This window comes from Natator depressus, chromosome 1 (genome assembly GCF_965152275.1).
Source record: "Natator depressus isolate rNatDep1 chromosome 1, rNatDep2.hap1, whole genome shotgun sequence".
Classification (NCBI taxonomy): Eukaryota; Metazoa; Chordata; order Testudines; family Cheloniidae; genus Natator; species Natator depressus.
In genome coordinates, this window is record NC_134234.1 from 45,661,908 (window position 1) to 45,682,689 (window position 20,782).

The 20,782-nt window shown below is 39.9% G+C and overlaps 1 protein-coding gene across 4 annotated transcripts in view; it reads left to right on the plus strand.

Moving 5' to 3' along the window:
* The window catches only part of PAN3 (poly(A) specific ribonuclease subunit PAN3), a 118,220-nt gene that overhangs the window by 21,585 nt on the left and 75,853 nt on the right, over positions 1-20,782 (plus strand). For all 4 annotated transcript variants that reach the window (XM_074958924.1, XM_074958933.1, XM_074958949.1 and 1 more), the window contains exons 3-4: positions 13,538-13,604; positions 16,385-16,455. In XM_074958924.1, the coding sequence (XP_074815025.1) occupies positions 13,538-13,604; positions 16,385-16,455 (138 nt within the window). The remainder of the gene's footprint in view (positions 1-13,537; positions 13,605-16,384; positions 16,456-20,782) is intronic.

The window sequence follows — 20,782 nt, forward strand, 5'->3', positions numbered from 1 at the left end:
TTTATTGTACACCTGCAATACCTCAATAGATACATAAAGAGTTTTGTATGGTTACCTTAGCATCTATTGTCCCTAGACCCAAAAGACTAGTTCACTGCTCTCAGCTTAAAGGATTCCTTCTTCTATGTGGGTGTTTACGAGAGCCACAGGAGCTTCTTAAAACTCATAGCAGATGTTATTACAAGCTTATGGACCTCCCCTTGAGTCTGCACAAAGTGCATGGCAGTAGTTGCAGCATATCTCGTGAAGGTAGAGGTCCCGGTGTACCCATATCTGGGTGAATGGTTGTTTTGAGATCTGTCCAGACAGCAAATAATAGTGGCCATTGAGAAGATCCGGTCCCTCTTTCAGTCACTGGAACTGTTGATCAACAAGGACAAATCAGTTTCCCCCTCTCCTGAGAATCAAATTCATAGGAACAGTTTGCAACTCAACCACAGCAATCTCATATTACCGCAAGCTAGGATTTCAGGTGATATGGGACCTATACAAAGACTTCAGGCATATTCTTGTACAACGGTGAGGAATTGCCTGAAACGTCTAGGTCACATGACAGCTTGTTCTTACAAGAATCAGTAGCCAGACTTCACCTCACAGTCATGTGGAGAGTCTATCTACTATCCTTATCATCATCTGCTGGCGTGCTGACTCAGATATCCACAAGTGTTTTGTCGTCCCTGGTCTGGTGGATGGACTCTGCCAACGTATGCAACAGTGTTTCTTTTGCCCCAACTCTGCCCTCTGTGACCGTGGTCATGGATGATTTTCAGACTCAAGTTCTCTCCCTCACATGAATGGTTGAGAGCTTCAAGCTATCCACCTGGCTGGTGAAGTGTTTCTTCCACATATCAAAGGTAGTTCTGCTCAGGTGCTCATGGACAATACAGCTGTGATGTTCCATCTAAACAAGCCTGGACGTGCCAGGTATGACCCTGTTTGCCAAGAGGCGATAAACCTTTGGTCTTTCTGCATCAGGAATGAGATTACTCTCAAAGCATCTCACTTTCCTGGGTCTCAGAACTGTCTGGTTTCTCAGACGGAACATGGCAAAGTCTATTTTTCAGATCTGCAGAATGCCAGAAATAAACCTATTCGCCACCTGACGGAACAGGAAGAATCCCCAGTTCTGTTCATGGTCAGGTCACAGCCTGGGATGTGTCAGATGCATTTCTACTATCCTGGAAGGGGAAACTTCATTACATTTTTTCTCCTATCACTATTGTGTCAAGAGTTTTGAGCAAACTCAGACAGGATGCCACCACCAGTCTCGCCCAGCTAGCATTGGTTCTTAGACCTCTTGAGCCTTTCTGTTCAAAATTCCATACCCCTCTCTCAGGCTCGGACATAGTGTCACAGAACCATGGTCAGATGCTGCATCCCAACCCTCTCAGCCTACATCTGACTGCTTGGATGTTCAGTGGGTAGCTCCCCAGGAAGTGGTCTGTTAAGTTGGAGTGCAAAATGTTCTTTTTAAATAGCAAAAAACCCGTCACCAGACAGAGAACCTCTTCTGTTTTTTTGAGGTAAGTATGTTTGGTCCCAGCAGAATGATACCTCTTTCACAGGCTCCTATTCATATTATCCTGGATTACTGGCTTCACCTAAAGGAAAAAGGATTCTGTCAATTAGCTGCCAGAGGAACCTTCAGGGATCTCCATGCCCTCTCCTCCTGTAGAGGAAAGATCCGTTTTTCCAATCCTATGACTGTTAAGTTCTTGAAAGGTTTGGAGAGGCTCTTCCCAAGTATTAGGGACCCAGCAATATGATGGGATCTGAATTTGGTTCTTTCAGTTTTGATGGAGCCCCCTCTTGAAACTATAGCTGTGTCCTCATTTTCTCCTGTCTCTCTAGCATTCCTGGTGGCTGTTACTTTGGCCAGGAGGGTAGTAAAACTTCAGGCTTTGGTGGCTGACCATCCTTTATATGGTGTTTTATAAAAGAGAAAGTGAGTTTGTATCCACACCCCAAAATTTTCACTTAACTGGTGTCGGAACTTCATCTAAATCAGACTCTCTGCTCACCAATCTTTTTTCAAAACCTTTTCCACCAAAAAAAAATAGGAGAAATCCATATTTTGGGGGGCATAAGCCTTTTATTGGGACAAGGACAAAAGAGTTTAGAATTTCTCTTCAATTATTTGTCTCCTTGCTGACAGGATGAAGGGGCAGCCTTTCACTTCGAAGAGGATTTCTTCCTGCATCTCCTCCTATATTTATCTATGCTACAATATTGCTAAGGTTCCCCAATCTCAGTGAATTCTAGCCCATTCTACAAGAGCACAAACATTGGCTGCTTTCTTGGCTTGCATTCCCATCAGTGAGATTTGCAGGGCTGCAACTTGGTCATCTGTTTAGACCTTCACCACTCATTATGCTCTCTCCAATGCCTCAAGAAATGACGTTAGATTTGGGAGAATGGTGTTGTAGGCCTTGTTTAGGTAGACTCCAACGCTCTTCTCTCATCTGGAACTGCTTGTGAGCCATCTAAAGTGGAATGGACATGTGCAAGAACTCAAAGGAAAACATGGTTACTTAAGTGTTTGGTAAATGTGCAAAGTCTCAAAGAACATGTCCATTTCATGACTACCCCTCCTTCCCCTCTACATTGGAGTCACAGCAAATTCTGACTTCTGGTGTGAAGGAAATGAGGGGCATTGGTACTACTCTGCTCCTTTGCACTCTAAGCTGGCAGCATGCCTGTGCAGAAGGTGTATGTGCTGCCCTGATGAGTACCGGTATGGGAAAAAGTTTTCCTGCTTTGGTGCACTAGCGTGCGCACGCACCTAAAATGGAATGGACATGTGCAACACATCTCAAAGAACAAGAGTTACCAGACAGGTATGTAACTGTTTTTTTTCTTGCATTTCCTAACTTTTGAGGGCTTGACTTTAAGATTGCAATGTTATTTTAATGGGGGGGGGTGTGTGTGTGTGTGTGTAATATGTAATATAGATGTATTGTGGGGCATGAAGAGGGAAGGCAGGAGAGAACTGGTTAATAAGGATAAAGGAAGCCAAAGTAGAGGAGGGGCCTGCTTCCAGGATAAAGGGGTAGTTGACTGGCTGAGCTCTTGCAGAACTGATTTTAATACTGCTAAGATTTGATTTAATTGTATGTTAGGGCACAGAGAGCCTTGGATAGGCATCTTTATTAATTTAAATCTAGATAAATAGATAAAAAATAAATAAAGGATAGAGAGGAAAGGAGGGTAGAATGGTAAATACCATAGAAAGCAGTGATCTTCTAGAGAACACCATCCTAGCCACTATGGATGTAGAAGCTCTCTACTCCAACATTCCATACAAAGATGGACTGTAAGCCATCAGGAATAATATCCCCGATAATGTCACAGCAAACGTGGTGGCTGAACTTTGTGACTTTGTCCTCACCCACAACTATTTCAGATTTGGGGACAATTTATACCTTCAAGTCAGCGGGACTGCATGGCCCCACAGTATGCCAACGTTTTTATGACCAACTTAGAACAACACTTCCTCAGCTCTCGTCCCCTAACGCCCCTACTCTGCTTGTGCTACATTGATGACGTCTTCATCATCTGGACACATGTGAAGGAGGCCTTTGAGGAATTCCACCAGAATTTTAACAATTTCCACCCACCATCAACCTCAGCCTGGACCAGTCCACACAGGAGATTCACTTCCTAGACACTACAGTGCTAATAAGCGATGATCACATAAACACCACCCTATACTGGAAACCTACTGACTACTATACGTACCTACATGCCTCCACTTACATCCAGACCACATCACAGGATCCATTGTCTACAGCCAAGCTCTAAGATACAACCGTATTTGCTCCAGTCCCTTAGAGAGAGACAAACACATACTGGATCTCTATCAAGCATTCGTAAAATGACAGTACCCACCTGGTGAAGTGAAGAAACAGATTGACAGAGCCAGAAAGGTACCCAGAAGTCACCTACTACAAGACAGGCCCAACAAAGAAAATAACAGAATGCCACTAGCTGTCACCTACAGCCCCCAACTAAAACTTCTCCAGCGCATCATCAAGGATCTACAACCTATCCTGAAGGGCAACCCCTCACTATCGCAGACCTTGGGAGACAGGACAGTCCTCACTTAAAGACGGCCCCCCCAAACCTGACGCAAATACTCACCAGCAACTACAGACAACACAACAAAAACACTAACCCAGAAAACAAACCCTGCAACAAATCCCAGTGACAACTCTGTATGCATATCTATTCAAGGCACACCATCATTGGACCTAACCACATCAGCCACACTATCAGTGGCTCGTTAATCTGCACATCTACCAAAGTGATATATACCATCATGTGCCAGCAATGCCCCTCTGCCATGTACATTGGCCAAACCAGACAGTCTCTACGCAAAAGAATAAATGGACACAAATCTGACATCAGGAATTATAACATTCAAAAACCAGTAGGAAAACACTTACATTTCCCTGGTCACTCAATAACAGACTTAAAAGTGGCAATTCTTCCACACAAAAAACTTCAAAAACCGACTCCAATGAGAAACTGCAGAACTGGAATTAATTTGCAAACTGGACACCGTCAAATTAGGCCTGAATAAAGACTGGGAGTGGGTGGGTTATTACAAAAACTAATTTCCCCGTACTAATTTTCCCCTACCGTTACTCACTCCTTCTTGTCAACTGTTTGAAATAGGCTACCCGCATTACCACGACAAAAGTGATTTTTCCTCCCATGGTATTCTACTGTTAATTGAATTGTCTCGTTAGCGCTGACCCCCCACCTTGGTAAGGCAACTCCCATCTTTTCATGTACTGTGTATATATACCTGCTAGTGTATTTTCCACTCCATGCATCTGATGAAGTGGGTTCTAGCTCACGAAAGCTCATGCCCAAATAAATGTGTTAGTCTCTAAGGTGCCACAAGGACTCCTTGTTGTTTTTGCTGATACAGACTAACACGGCTACCGCTCTGAAATAGAAAGCAGTGAGGGTGCGGCTAGTAGAAAGATCCAGTGAGGGAAGAGTAAGGAGAGGATTGGGACAAACAGTTAGTAGAGGGGAAAGAATGTCACAGTGAAAATCTGAGGAACGGGAGTCCAAAGACCTCAGCAGTATCCTGAGGCTGCAAGAGTGTGCTGTGGCTGCTGTTTCCAGTTTTTCCTCATTCTTCCCCCTCTACAGATTGGCTGCTTGCCCTTTCATCAGCACCTGACTCTGTGCCGCCTTTCACACTGCCTTGCCTTTAGATGAGATGTAAGTAGGGGCAGAGTTGTGCTGTTCCTTGACAGTGAAGAAACAGTAAAAGTATACTAATTTTCTGAATTATACTAAATTTCCCTTTTGTAATTTAATTGCTGTATATTCAGATAACCACACTGACTATTCTGAAAAACTTTCTTCAGTGTATAAATCTTAGATTAACGGTTAAGACTTTAAAAAAAAATTTAAATCTGTACTTATCTAAATGAGTATCCTGACTTTCAAAAATGAGAGCCCTGTAGCTTCCATTAGAGGTAGTGCTCAGAGCAAGTTGGAAGATAGTAAGAACACCATTGGCTGGTCTATGCTACTGCTTTCATAAGGAATTTTTCAGAAAAAGCTCAGTGTAGACAAGACCCTGGATGTTGCATGTGATGATGGCTCTTGCTCTGACAACAGTTTTCCTTTTAGATTTGAACAGAGGCAACATACTCATATCACTTAAGCAAAAAGAATAGCCATCAGTTTTGGGGCTGACTTTGAACTAGTTCTTTGTGACACATCCGGGACCATAGCAACGGAATATTGCGTATTGAAGCAGCCAGCAATGGATTAGGGATATGTATGGAACTGAGCCACCTCCATGTGGCATTGGGGAAGGGATTTTGTTTTTTGTTTGATTTTGGTTTCGACAGAGTTGTCTGCGTGCGCGAGCTTCTTTGTGGTGAGGATCATGAGATGTATAGGAGTCTGAAGCTGTTGTATGTGTATACGGTGCTGCAAATTCAAACCTCTCCCAGGCTAACTGCCTAAATCTAATTTGACAAGAATTGTTCAGTTTTTCAATATTTTCTCTTATGCTCCCCTGTTTGTAGAGTCTCAGCATGTGTGTGTTTGGGTAAGTTTTCTGTAAGTGAGTTTTCTGATAAAAGGAACCGAAGGGAGTGACCAAGTAGCCCAACTCTTAATCCAGAAACAGTTTAGTCTTTAACAAAGACCATGTGCATGTCCATACACAATACCAAGTCCAAGCAATAGTGCATGTCCAGAGTGTTTCAACCAAGGCCACTAAGTCATGGACTTAAATCACTTGTAACAAGACCATGCTCAATGATAGATGTGAGCAACAAAGCATAGCTTTTTCAGGCAGTGAAATTCTGATTTGTCATTTTTATGCTTTAATAAATACACCTTTATAGTAATAAATTACCTTTATAGTTTCACAGAGTTTAAGGCCGCAAGAGACTATTAGATCATCCAGTCTGGCCTCTTTCTTGTATACTACAAGGCATTACATTTTACTTGGTCACTCCTGTATTAGAGCTCAATAGCTGCTATGTTTGACTAAATACAGCATTAATAGGTTTATTAATGTTTGGATTTTATTATTAGAAAAAACTGTGCAAAACCACTACAGAAAGCATGTTAATATATTCTTAAAAATAGTAAAACTATTAGCTTTGATTCATAAAGCAAGATAGGTTTAGTGTCTAGCTCTTCTGAGGTAGGTTGGTGGAAGGTGCAAATCACTTTGTATTAACTGGATACCTATTCAACTCCAGTTGTCTTCTCAGGCTTCTGGAAACATCTATTGTGGCCACACTCAGATGCTGATTGTAGTCACTTCTCTACTAACATGACATCATTTCATAGACCTAGTTAATTCCATGTTAATAACTTGTTTATCCTTACAATAAGTGAAATATAAGCTTGTATTTATTATAACAACTCCCATTCTGATGGATCCCACTGCTATTTCCAAACTAAAGAATAAACGCTGAGATCGTTCATCCAGCACTGAAATATGGGAGGAGGCATCTACATCAGCATCTATGTACAAAGTCTCTCTTTTTTTTTTTTTTAAGTGGAAAAATAACATCTCAATCAAATTTATAGGTTGAAATTTAGATCTGAAGAATACAATTTATGCAAGTTGAAAGTTGGGCACCATAACAGAGTTAATATTTAAACACTTCCAAAAACTCTGCTACAGAAGACAAGCTGTTGCTACTTCACGGGTATTGATGCTTCAGTCTCTTTCCACAGTCATTTTCAGGGCTGGAGATAAGCCATTCTAAAGTACATTTTTGCTCAGATACACTGTTCCCTGATTGAAATACACCAGACCCTCACTAGAACGCACGTCTATATAGCGTGAAGTCACATATAACACGGTCGCGGCCATGGATCCCAAATTTAATTACTTTAATTGCAATTCATTTTAATGCGGTCCCGCGCATGGATCCCAAATCCCGCGTTCTAGCGAAGGTCCGGTATAATAGAAGTTACTACCCTGCCACTTAGATGCACTTTTATGAAGTAGTAAATTTGATTTGTAAAAAGTAGCCGCTCCTTCAGTAATACAGGGTAACATTTAAATTTGATTGATTTTTTGCTCCATTGTCATCCTTGTTTTACTGCCTATCTTGTTCACCTTGGGTTTTTGACTGCAAATCTGCTTTTTGCCTTTGTATGCCACTTCCTCAACTCCACCATGGCTGAATACTCATCTATGCTCTCCCCTTTCTGCTGGGTCTGAGAACAGAGTGACATTCTAGCCAGTCCCAGAAAATGGATCACTGGGCAACTACCCAGTATCTTAGCAGCCTAATCCAGACTGTAGTTAAGTAATAACTCTGTAAAAGTGTTTTGGGATATAGTTTGTGTGAAAGAGAATATAAAACAGTTACTGACTTGTGAGTTGAGGAAGTAGGAAAGCTAATCTTCCTGTTACATTAGTGAACAAAAAACAGATAGTGGATGAATATGACCTGTTGAAGCAAATTTGTTAGGCCTGGTGAATTACAAAGGCCTGGTCAGTTCTTCCAAAAGTCACAAACGGAATATATTGAAACTTGGAGTCAAATATTTTGCCTGCTTAATACTATGTAATAAAATAGGCACTGGTGCATGCACTCTGTTTATAACCCACTAACAGCCCCCCTAGCTGCTCCCCTCCCTTCAGTTTCCCCTTATAACTAGAGGGGTGTTAACAGACCACTTTACCTTGAATGGTCCCTTGAAATATGTGTTAACTACTTACAGTAAATAATCTGTTCTACCTTGTATTTAGCTGCGATACTCTGGCCATGTCTACACTACAAATTACTTTGGTATAATTTGCATTGTTCAGGGCCGTGAATAATACACACCCCATGAGCGACATAAGTTATAATGACCTAAGCGCCAGTGTGGACAGAGCTCTGTCAGTGGGAGAGCTTCTGCCGACATAGCTACCACCTCTCGCAGAGGCAGGAGTTATTAAGCCAATGGGAGATCTCTCTCCCATCATCTTAGTGTATTCATGAGAAGTGCTACAATGGCACAGCTGCATTGGTGCCGCTGTAGCATAGACATAGCCTCTGAGTCCCTTTCCCAGACCTGAAGAAGAGCTCTGTGTAAGCTCAAAAGCTTGTCTCTCTCTCAAACAGAAGCTGGTTCAATAAAAGATATTACCTCATCCACCTTGTCTCTCTGATATCCTGGGACCAACTTGGGTACAACAACACTGTGAATGTGAATCCTACTGTGACACTTTCAAAGACATGAATTGCATAACGCATCAACATCTTGAACTGACTTTTTTTGTGGGAGGAGGATCAATTTATTTCCATGACAAACTTAGTAAGCAATGGTTCTTGAGCTAGGCAGTCAAAATTTTTAAATGTAAATTAAAAAAAAATTCTAAACTTTTTTTTAATTAAACTTTTATCCATCCCAGCAAGTGCTGTGGGATGTAGATTTGACTGAGGCCTGGTCTGCATTGGTCGGGGAGGAAATCAATCTAAGTTACGCAACTTCAGCTACGTGAATAACACAGCTGAGGTCGACATACATATATCAACTTACCTTCGTGTCTTCACCGCAGTGAGTTGACTGCTGCCGCTCCTTCGTCGACTCTGCCTGTGCCTCTCGCGGTGGTGGCGTACAGGAGTCGATGGGAGAGCGCTTGGGGGTCCAGACTAGATGCGATAAATCGACCCCTGCGGGATCGATCACTGCCTGCCGATCTGATGGGTAGTGTAGACATACCCTTTATGTGACTTTATTATGACCTTGATGTTTGAGGCTTTTTAAGGGAGTAATTCTAGGAAATGCAACTAGATACACATAACTAAATGGCTATCTTCTGGCACAGATTGACCAAATTAATTGGTGTAAAATGAAAAAGCAAAATGGACTTTAAGGACCTTAGTCTGTTTCAGATACAAGCTTGAAGGACCTCTTTTACACTGAGCTTATGAGGATTTTTGTTGGGTTAAGTAGGAAGGTATGGGGAAAGATAGCTGGTTAAGCTGGAACTTGGACATTACTTAAAAAGTGGTGGAGAAACCTCTTGCCTTGTTTCTACCAGCAGGATTTGTAGCTAGACTCTGAGAAATAGAGACTGATGGGATAGTCATTGCCAAGATCACGTTTCTTTCCTTGTTTGGAGATCAGTACCAATTTGCGCTCCCTCCACCCCCCCAAATTTCTGTGCTCTCTCTAGTGTTCCGTGATGCAACAAAAATAATAATTTCAGCAAAGATTTTATTTCTGTTTTCTTTAGTATGATGGGATGCTTGACGTGTCATCTAACTTGTTCTGGCTTTTTTCCTGATTCCTTTGCCTGCGTGCTCACACAGAGGGTACAGATGATATGTTGCATTCCATTAATGAGTTTCAGCAAAGCCAGGGTGCACCTCATGTGGCTTACACAGGTGGACGCTTAATCAGTCAGCCTTGAGGCATACCACTGGCCCAATTCCATTAGGAGAGAGGAATCTAAAGGAGATGCCAGAGTGGCAATTGATCCAGAAATTCAACTATCAGTGGGGCTCATCTTTTATGCACTTCCTTAAGAAAGTCAGTATGGTTTTGTTACTTACCAAAAGACCGGTGTGGCTGTTGTGTTCAGTTCCTACCCAATGGCAAGAACTAAGATGCTGAAACTAACCAGTTGAAATAGGTTGCAGAAAAGGATCCCTCAAGCCAAGGGGTGGTACCAGGTATCACATTGCATAGACTATCAAACAAAAATCTGTCTCTTTCTACAGCATTTGACTTTTGCATTCTATATCATTAGATGTTATAAATACCACTGCTGCTCTTCAGAGGCAGGTAACTAAAGTACTTTATGGTGGAAGGAATTGTACTTTAGACACCAGAATTATATACACTAGCTAAGGCAGAATTACAAGGATAATCTAATACAGGAAAAGGAGATATTTCTCAACTTGCTAAAAACAGTTTTGAGTGAAGCTGAAAAGTGTTAAGTAAGAATGTCTGAAGTGTTACATTACTGGTCAGATGTACTCTATCTGTGTCCTTGTAATGTTGTTGCTCTCGACGTGGAGGTAGAAGGACAGGTGTCATGTTATGTTCTCTGTATTTGGGAAACAGGTTAACTTAGTCCCAAACCTGCCAAGTGTGCCTAATATTGTGGTGATAATACATTTTATAAATTCATTGCGGGCGTTAGTCTATGGTGAGGAGTTGGCTTTCACTGATTAATAACCCTTTATTGGGAGTTGGACTTCAGCTCTTCAGCAATATGACACACCCACAGAATCAAAACCATTACCAGCAGCTTGTTTAATTAAAGGTCTTGAAAGAGGTGGTGACACTGGTAGACCAGGTGCCAGCTCATGCCTTAATTGAATTCTGGCAAATACATAGCTGAAGTCAGCCTGGTTCACCTGTGTATTAATATTAATAATAGGTATTAGAATTCTAAGAATGTGTTAAGAGGTTAGACTGTGTTTGAATGCTTGTGAGTTGCTGCACGCATTACTCTCACTTATAACATCTGTATCCCATATTGTGAGGTAATATTTAAGTAGGTGTCTCGTAAGCCTCTTCCACTGTGTAAATCACCAGACAGGAGAGAGATTTAACTAGTGCAAAATGCTGGTCTCCAACAGAAGGTGTTATGTCCTGTCTGACAAAGAAGGCCCATTGACACCAGATGGACAAGAGTAGAACATTAAAGAGGACAAAAGACTGTTTACTCTTCTCTCTCCTACCTCCACCCCCCAATAAAGATGAGTCTTGCAAGTGAATTCCTCCCATCAGCTGAGTTTGCAGCTCAAAGGAGAAGGGGGGAAGGGAATAAAAGCCCCTAACTAGGAGGAACTGTATCTCATTTGCTGCTTGGACTCTGGGGGCAAGGTTTCTAGGCATAAACAAGGGATCCCCAGCTGCTTAGCCTGGGTTAGCCCTAAAGGACAGATAGAGCTTGCTTATTATAGAAGCTTCTATTACCTTTTGAAACTTAAGACTGTGACTTATTTGTGTGTGTGTGTGTATGTATGTATGTATGTATATGCTTTAACCTTGTAAGTGATTCTCTTGCTTTCTCTTCCTATTTAATAAATCTTTAGGTAGTTGGTTGTAGGATTGGTTACCAGCCTTGTCTTTGGTGTGAGATCTAAAGTGCAATTGACCCTGGTGTGAGTGACTGGTCTGTTGGGATGGGGAATAACCTGAATATTGCTGTGTTTCATGATGTAAGGGACTGTCTATGACAAAGGCAGGCTTATCTGTGTGGCAAGACAGAGAGGGGACTGGATGTGACTCCATGTTAAGGCGGTTATAGTGCCTGAGGTGTTTACACTTGATATTTGGTTGGTGAAATCTAAGTATTGAAGTCACAACCAATTTGGGGTTGTGCCTCTTCCCTGAGGTGATACACTCATACTCTTGAACCACTGCAGGGCAGCTTGACAGAGGTTATGTGGGTATGTGTGTGGAGATTCGTAGGGATGGAGTAGGGGAAGGGGTAGTAACATAATAGGTCCCATGACAACAGAATGTTTGATGCTGGAGCATCCCAACAGAATGCAGTACGTGGAGTTGAGTGAGATTAGCATGGCAACTGACTGAGCTCACTGAGAGGGTCACATCTAAAGTTTGTATCCGGTAATGTGCCTCAATGGTTTTACTAAGTACTCTGTAATTTAGTGTTTATTTTGTTGTTTCTTTGTATGGCATCATATGCATAAGTTAGTTTTAAAAGCTTGTCTTACAATAGAACTTCCGAGTTATGAGCACCAGAGTTACGAACTGACCAGTCAGCCACACACCACATTTGGAACCGGAAGTACACGATCAGGCAGCAGCAGAGTACTGTCTTCCTTTCTCCTCTTCTCCTCCCTTTCCTCCCCCCCCCCCCCCCAAAAAGCAAATACAGTACAGTACCGTGTTAAATATAAACTACTAAAAAAATAAAGGGAAAGCACCATTTTTCTTCTTCATACTAAAGTTTCAAAGTTGTATTAAATCAGTGTTAGCTGTAAACTTTTGAAAGAACTATAACATTTTTGTTCAGTTACGAGCATTTCAGTTCAGTTACGAACATTACCAACAACCTCCATTCCGGACGTGTTTGTAACTCTGAGGTCCTATTGTACTTATTTTACAAAACGTGTTTCCATTCTTCTTTACTATAACTGAAGCATTTGTATGTTTTTGCTGAAGTGAGTATTAAAGTTCTGCAGGGACTTCTAATTTCAGTTGCTTTATGGAAAGTGGTGAGAATCTTTTCACATTGCAGATGTATATTTCTAAAACAGTACAGGGAGGAGGCAGCTCTCAAACTGCCATTTGTCATCTTCCCTTCATTTTAGGCCCCACCCTGAAAATATTGACGTATGTGGCCAAAGAGCTGAGTTGGGGTGAAGTTCTTGCTTAGCAAGATTCCTGCCCTTACTGCATACGAGCGGGGCTCAGCCTGATAATGGTTGAAAGAGTTGAGGAGAACCATTGCTGCCCTTTAAACATGTTGCACAGCCACAGGAAAATCATATAGTTTTCCTGAAAGCCCCACTATGCTTGGTAATTCTCTGGGTTCCATCATTCAAAAGATGCCACCAAATGCTATACTAATTTGACAGTTCTCCACAGGGGAAGAGTCTCATATGATGATAGTGGCAAATAATGGGAAGAGGAGGAGGAGTCCTGGGAATGCAGCATTAAGGAATCTTCAAGTAATAAAAGCCACGGCCTTCTCTAACATTTTGAGAAACTATAGGAAAAAGGAGGAGAACCTTAGATACAGTAGGGCCTCCTAATCTATAAGTAGTTAATGTAGATAATGCTGTTTTTAATACACACTTGTTTTGTGTGTTGTGGTTTTCATTAGAATTGTTTTCTCTCATTTGCTCAACATTTTTTGTCAACTACCAATCAGAATCTGTGTAGAGCAATTTATTAAATTGGAAATAAGCACCTATCCTCTTCTTACCCTGAGACAATGGCCATCAGGATGTTAATCTTCTAATTAGTATTAATAAAGTCTTAAGATTAGCTCATATGTCTTCAGCCTTAATAGCTTTATTTTATGCTTGCAATTTTTGTTTTTCACTTTTTGCAGAGGATGACAAATAGCAGCAGTTCTCCTAGCCTCCTCAATGACAGTGCCAAGCAGTATGCAGGCCATGGTAAGAACTTTTAAAGAAATATGTTTAAAGGTATGTTCAAAAGCTATCTTTATGGAAAAAAATAGTTTCAAGGGAGTTAGTCCTCCCTTTAATCTGATTTAGAGGTGATAGAATATTGTTTTATTACTGTGTATTCCAAACCAAATTACTAGTGAACTTTCTAACTCTCAGCTTGCCTTTCATTTTAAAGGGAAAAACGTAAAAATTTGTCTTACTGCTCAGTCATATCAAGCAAAATACTTATTTGAATGTCTACTATAAAGCCCTGTTAGTAAACTTTAGAAACTGTTTATACAGCATCAATACAATAATCCCTTTTAAATGCCTCTTACTAAAAATAGTTGTTTGAAAAAGTGAAATGAAATTACATATGTAATTTTTTTACCCTTAAATTTTAGATGCACATATTCACACATTTTTGTCTGTTTTATTTACAAATTGAACTAAGTTTATCATTTCATGTTCTTCATTTTTTTTCCCCACAGCCAAAGTATAATAGGCTATTTGGTATGAAACTCCTGGTAACAGAGGACAGGAACTTGGCACTAACAGAATCTAGTGAATTTTGGATCTTGAGTTCTGTGGCATATGCCAAATAACTTGGAGCTTGGAATTTAAAATTTCTGCACAGCATGTTTTGAGTAATACCTTGCCCCTTTCACACTTTCTTCTTTCATATTACTTGGGAACATTCCATCCATCCCTACAAAAAATGACTATATTTTGTAGGCCTATCTTTGTGTTATGAAGCTACTAATGCATTTTCTACTTAAAAATCATTATTAGTTATGTCAACGTCTGGAAGATCCCAAGGTGTTTGAAATGCTGTCAGTTAAGGAAAATATTTTTACTTTTAACTTGAGCAAATTTAGTGTTTAACTCCAGTGAGAGAATATTGAACCTCACAATATTCTTTTTAGTTACTTCTTAGAATATAACAACACTTTAGATTTCTTCAGATGATCTGCTTAGTCCTGTATCAATATTTAACTTCTTTAAGAAGTGGCTCCCACTTCCAATTGGCAAAAACATACATTTAAAGTATGGCCCTCCTCTAAAAGGGGCTACAAAAGTGGTGTTGTGGAGCTCCGTGTTTGTGTTAGATGCCACAGCAAATTCACTTGTCCGTTTACAAGTAAAATAACAAACAAAAAACCCCCCTATCTTAATGATTAGCCATAAGAATGGTCACACTGGGTCAGACCAACGGTCCATCTTACCCAGTATCCTGTCTTTTGACAGTGGCCAATGCCAGGTGCCCCAGAGGGAATGAACAGAACAGGGAATCATCAAGTGATCCATCCCCTGTTGCTCATTCCCAGCTTCTGGTAAACAGAGGCTAGGGATACCATCCCTGCTCATCCTGGCTAATAGCCATTGAAGGACCTATCCTTCATGAATTTATCTAGTTTTTTTGAACCCTGTTATAGTCTTGGTCTTCACAACATCCTCTGGCAAGGAGTTCCACAGGTTGACTGTGCGTTGTGTGAAAAAATACTTCCTTTTGATTGTTTTAAACCTGCTGCCTATTAATTTCACTTGGTGACCCCTAGCTCTTGTGTTATGAGGAGGAGAAGTAACAGTACCTAATTTACTTTCTCCACACCAGTCATGATTTTATAGACCTCAATAATATCCCCCCTTAGTAGTCTCTTTTCCAAGCTGAAAAGTCCCAGTCTTGTTAATCTCTCCTCATATGGAAGATGTTCCATACCCCTAATTATTTTTGTTGCCCTTTTTCTGAGCCTTTTTCAATTCCAGTATATCTTTTTTGAGATGGAACAACCATATCTGCATGCAGTATTTCAAGATGTCAGCGTACCATGGATTTATATGGGCGTACTATGGACTTATCCTGCAAATGCAACCTGAGATTTGAAAGTCAGGTGGCTGTTTCCTCCTTGTGCTTCATTTCTAGTAATAATTATTTTACAGAACAGGTTTTGTCCTGAGTTATACTTCTACACTCCGATTGAAAATAGTTAATTGTTCAAGACGATGGAGTTTTGCTGGTGTAAATGAGATTTAAGTTTTATCTGTAAAATATCCACCATTGAGGGCAATACACAAAGAGGGGAAAAAACAGACTGACTTTTGGTTTGCTAGACTGGCTGTGTAAACTGAACAGACTCGTTAAGAAATTGAGAGAGAAATTGCAGTTCCCTCTTTGAGGCACACTTTAGAATAGAACTGCACTTTGAAGGCATACTGACCATGATCAAAGAGATTCGGGTTTACAGAAAACATTTTTAAACATTAGTGTGTTAGCAGATGGCATCCACTAGGCAATTAGGAGACATCCATATTTTTAATCTATGATTAATCTGGAGTTTCCTGTTTAAATAGTGACTGTGGTGATTGAGATCCAGATTATGATACTTATGATCTGGAGGCAAAGTGTAGGGACAGGGAGAAATAATTTATTTGTAAAATCTTCATCTTGACTGCCTCTAGGTCCTGATGAAATTTCTAAATAAAAAGTTGGCAAAACAGACAACAACCATAATGTTTGCAGAATTAAGTGGTTTGGAGTACAGCACATAATTATTTAAACTGGCAATGGGTAACTTTTTAAATTCTTCTTTTAATTGTGTACCCATGCACAGTCTAATGAACTGCTATGCTTTTAGCAGTTCTGACTTTAAAATTAGCTTTAATTCTGAATGGATAAGCCTTTTTTCGCCTTTTCCAGTGATATTTAAAATTATTTGAACTTTTTTTCAAAACAGTTTGTGCTGATAATATATAGTAGTAACGATGTTTCTAACATTCTTTTACAGACCCACTGACTTCACCAGCTTCATCCTTGTTTAATGACTTTGCTGCCCTCAGTTTATCTCAAAGGAGAAAGGTAGGCAACACCTAAACTCTAAAAGGTGGCATATCTGTAACTGACAAAAGAAGAATGGAGGGTAGGACAGGGGGAACCCAAGAAATTAGATTGTTTTAAATGGGTATGACTCTTTTGGTGTCACATTTGTTCTTTTCTATTTCATTACATAAAGAAGTTAGATGATATCTTTAAGATGTGCTATTGCGGACCAGCCTGTTGCTGCTAATATGAAATATTCCAGGCACATATTTCAGACTGCATTTATAAGAATACTTTGAACATGAGTGTCAAGGACCTGCCCCTTGAACTTTGAAATAAACTGTTTTTATGATGCTGAGAACAGAGGCTTGCAGGTGTTCATCTTGGGCCTTCACAGCCTCAGGGTTCTGTGATAAGATCTTCAAATGGAGGATGGGTCCTGAACCTCAGTGATTCTTGCAGAATTCATTAGTTTGAAAAAATGTAAACATCTAGAAGATCAGAAAGTTTTTTTTTTTCTGTAAACCAGGGTTACACCAGAGTTCCATCTGTTCTATGTAATCTGCAGCTGTTTGTTAGAAAGGCAACCCAACTTGTCCCAAATAGTAGTCAAAATGTACTTTCGCTGACCAATTTCACATCTTTTTCCTAATATCAAGCCACCTACATGAGCATTAATTTCCCCCAAGTGAGTGGTACACTGTCTTGCAAGCACGCTACTTCAGCATGCTTGTGCTTTCTCCTGTAGCTCTAACCATGTACTGAAAGTTGTGGGTTCTTTGCATAGTTCCTGCAGGTAAGGATTGAAATGAAAGCTACCATAATTGGCCCACCAAATAAGTGTTCCTTGAAATAAAATGTTGTTACAGATTGTCTATTTCCTAATATTGGATATAGTTTGGCATATGAATTGTCCTATTCCTTAATGCCAGCTGTCATGCACTGACAACTTGCTTTAAATGCTGCATATAATCTTACACTTTTCACTACTTGCTGAAAGTGGTGAGAATGAAAATATACACACAACAATAAAAATTAAATATGTAGAAGGAGTGTATCATCATGTATAGGTATACTATAAGGCCAACTGGCTACGGTGCTATATGTTGTTTAATTGACCTACCTATAATTAATCTCATTTGTCCAGGCTGGTAATGTAATGTTTCAAATACAAAGCAAAACCTGAAATTGGTATAAGTTCCTAGCTTGTTCCTGTTTTTCCATGAATAATCAAAGCTCTAAACCCATAGTCACAAAAATGGTATCTTTGACAGAAAGAGTGGCTTATGCAAACTGACTCATAATTCACTTTTACAACTAATTTAGCACTTCTGTTAATTGGAATACAAACTGGAAACCTCTGAAATGTTACTAATTGAGTATACATTGTAGCTGCTACTTTTTAATGTCGATTCATGAAGAAGAAGGTTATCCACTGACTTCAGTCTGCAGAGAATACAAATGCAGATGGCTATGGATTTGTTTTCTAAATACTGTTAATATTCTGAAATGCATATTTTTGTATTATTGGGGTTTGTGTAGCTTGCAGTTCATGTCAACAGGTCACCTGTAAGGTGAATTGCAGAGCTTTTGACAGTTTGAAATATATTGATTTGGGATACTAAATGGTTTGTATAAACCTAAGTTCATATGCACTTACAATTTGAACATAGCTATTTGAAAAAATCTCTTTACTTGCCAAGAGCCCAAGTTGAGGGTTTTGTTTTTGTCCTGAAAGCGCTTGAAAACAGTTGTCTAAAACCAGCATTTCCTGCATTATCACTGACTTGGAAGACAAATATAACACCCTGAATAGGGTCTTGGTAAGTGAGTAAAGGAGAAATTGCTTTTCAGGTATTTTGTTTAAAAGTTAGCAATTTGGAATCTTAAAATACTCAACTATTTAAAAAAGCTTTGCATCTTACCTCTCCAAAAGAGGGATGTTTGAGTAGTATTGAATTCATAAAGTTTTCTGTAAAAGATTTATTAAATAGCTGACTTCGACAAGGAAATTCAGAGTTTATTCCGTCTGAAAAAAATCTTATTGTGCCTAGATATTGCTGATCATATGATCCTATCAGAGTCCTCAGAACAGTGGTGATCCTATACTACTTATGAGCTGCAATACTTGGTTACAACAAAGTAAGTTAAGGATGGACTTGGTAACCTTAACTATGAATTTCCTTGCTTTTTGTGTAGGCAGACAGTGTTTGGAAATATAGGTTTGTGTGCTTGGGGCTATTTGAGGTGCTTATAATATTTAGGGTGTTAAAAACATTACATGTTTTTAAACATCTTGTAATCAGTCAGCTACAGATTGGCTTTAAAAAAATTAACCCAACTTCTTAATTTTACATGAACATTCTAAAAATTACCTTCAAATGGCCTTTGATAAACGCATTCTTGGAACTGTAAAATCTTTCCTTTCACCCATCAAATAATTATTAGAATGCTGCACTACAATTTTAAGTTACAGTAAATCTAAGAATACAAATTTAAGAAATTTTACAGGATACTGAAAATGAAAAATTCATATGAGCTGAACACTTCTGTGGGTGCAGTCTGTGTGGTGGTTCTGACAACCCTAAATCTCTCTGAATGTCATAACCCTAAATGCAATTAGGTAGCTACTTGAAAATTTCTTATGGCAATTTTTCTCTTACAAACTACGTACACAAATAATAAATTTGTGGTGCATGATAACAAGAGCCGGGATATTCAATATTAGATTAACACTCTGTCCTTAACTTAATGCTGTTGTACCTTTTTTGTCATCTTCCAAAATGCATAATACCAGTTGCTAAGGATGGAGTGTCATCCTGAACTTGGATTCCTTGGAGTTTAACATTTTGTCTCAACATTAATATATTGAAATACTTTCTTTTTAGAAAGATTATATTTTAAATTAGCATAAATTATTTCTCTCAGCCTGGAAAAGCTCTTTGGATTCATTCTGGTTCCTTTGGTAATTGGTTTTGATAGCTCATAAAATATGTATGGTATAATTGATTGTAATCACCGATGCTAAGGGGATGGCACTTTTATAGGTTTAAAGAAAAATGCATAGTGACGTTTTTATGTAAACTGGTTCTGAGACTGTTACCACCAATCCAGACTTATGGTTACCACTTACCTTCACCGGTCAGCCTGGAAGGTCCACAAATACCATTCTTTGCTTTTTTTATTTATTTATTCATACCTTCAAACCCACTGGAACTGAACTGTCCTCAATGGTTCCCAATAATTTTCTTGGTTTTATTTCCACTTTTGAATGGCTCTTTATCTGAGTCAGAACTAGAGAAGATCTCTATGGGTACATCTACATTGTGCTAAAAGATCTGTGGCATGGCTGCCGCTGGCTCGGGTCAGCTGACTTGGGCTTGAGGGGCTATAAAATTGCAATGTAGGTGTTCAGACTTGGGCTGGAGCCCAGGCTATGAGACCCTGGAAGGGGGTTGGGTCTCGGAGCCCGGGCCCCAGCCCAAGCTCAGATGTCTACATTGTGATTTATAGCCCCAGAGCTTGAACCCCGCAAGCTCGAGTCAGTTGACCTGAGCTCTGAGACTCAGTACTGTGGGGTTTTTTTTATTGCTGTGTAGATATACCCTGCGGAAGAGATAATTGTTCATGTGACAAGAGCTGTTGGTACAGTGGTTGGAATGAGGGAACCATCCTGTGATTCCGTTTGGCCATGCTATTGGGATGTTTCTGTGCTGCTTGAACTAGTCTCTCTACATAGCCCACAAGCTGTATAACAAGAGTTCTAGTCCTTCAGAATCTCTCTTCACTGGCCCTGGATGACTAGAAGTTAGGAAGAAAAGATTTTCTCCAAATTGGACTGAACAGTGGAAGATATTGGAGAGGTTATCTGGATTGAGATTCATCAGAAACAAACTACTTATTCAAATTTGGTGCATCTTCCAGACTTCGTGCTTAGCCAGTCTATTAGAGTATTCTTTGCATGAAGAGGTGAACTTGGCCTAAACCATTCCAAATTTCCTCTGGAATATTTGTGTCTCCCAGAACCAGACCTAATTTCCACTTTAGTCCTGCTCATGCCATGTTTCTACAGTTGCTGACAGCAGTAGTGTATTTTGGCACCTTCTGTTCTTACTGTGTTCTGTACAGCTTTCCACTAGTATGTGTACACTGCCTTGAAACCGTTAGTGACTCAGTCTTGCAGGGTGCTGAACACTCTGGCTCCAACCCAGCAAAACACTTAGTCACATGCTTAACTTGAAGCAGTGACTTCAGTCGTATTTAAATGGGACTAAGGGACTTATCATGTGGTTAAAGATAATACATACCAACATCCTCTGCTGAATTGGGGCCAGCACCTTGAGGCATTGAGTCGTTCCGTAGCAAG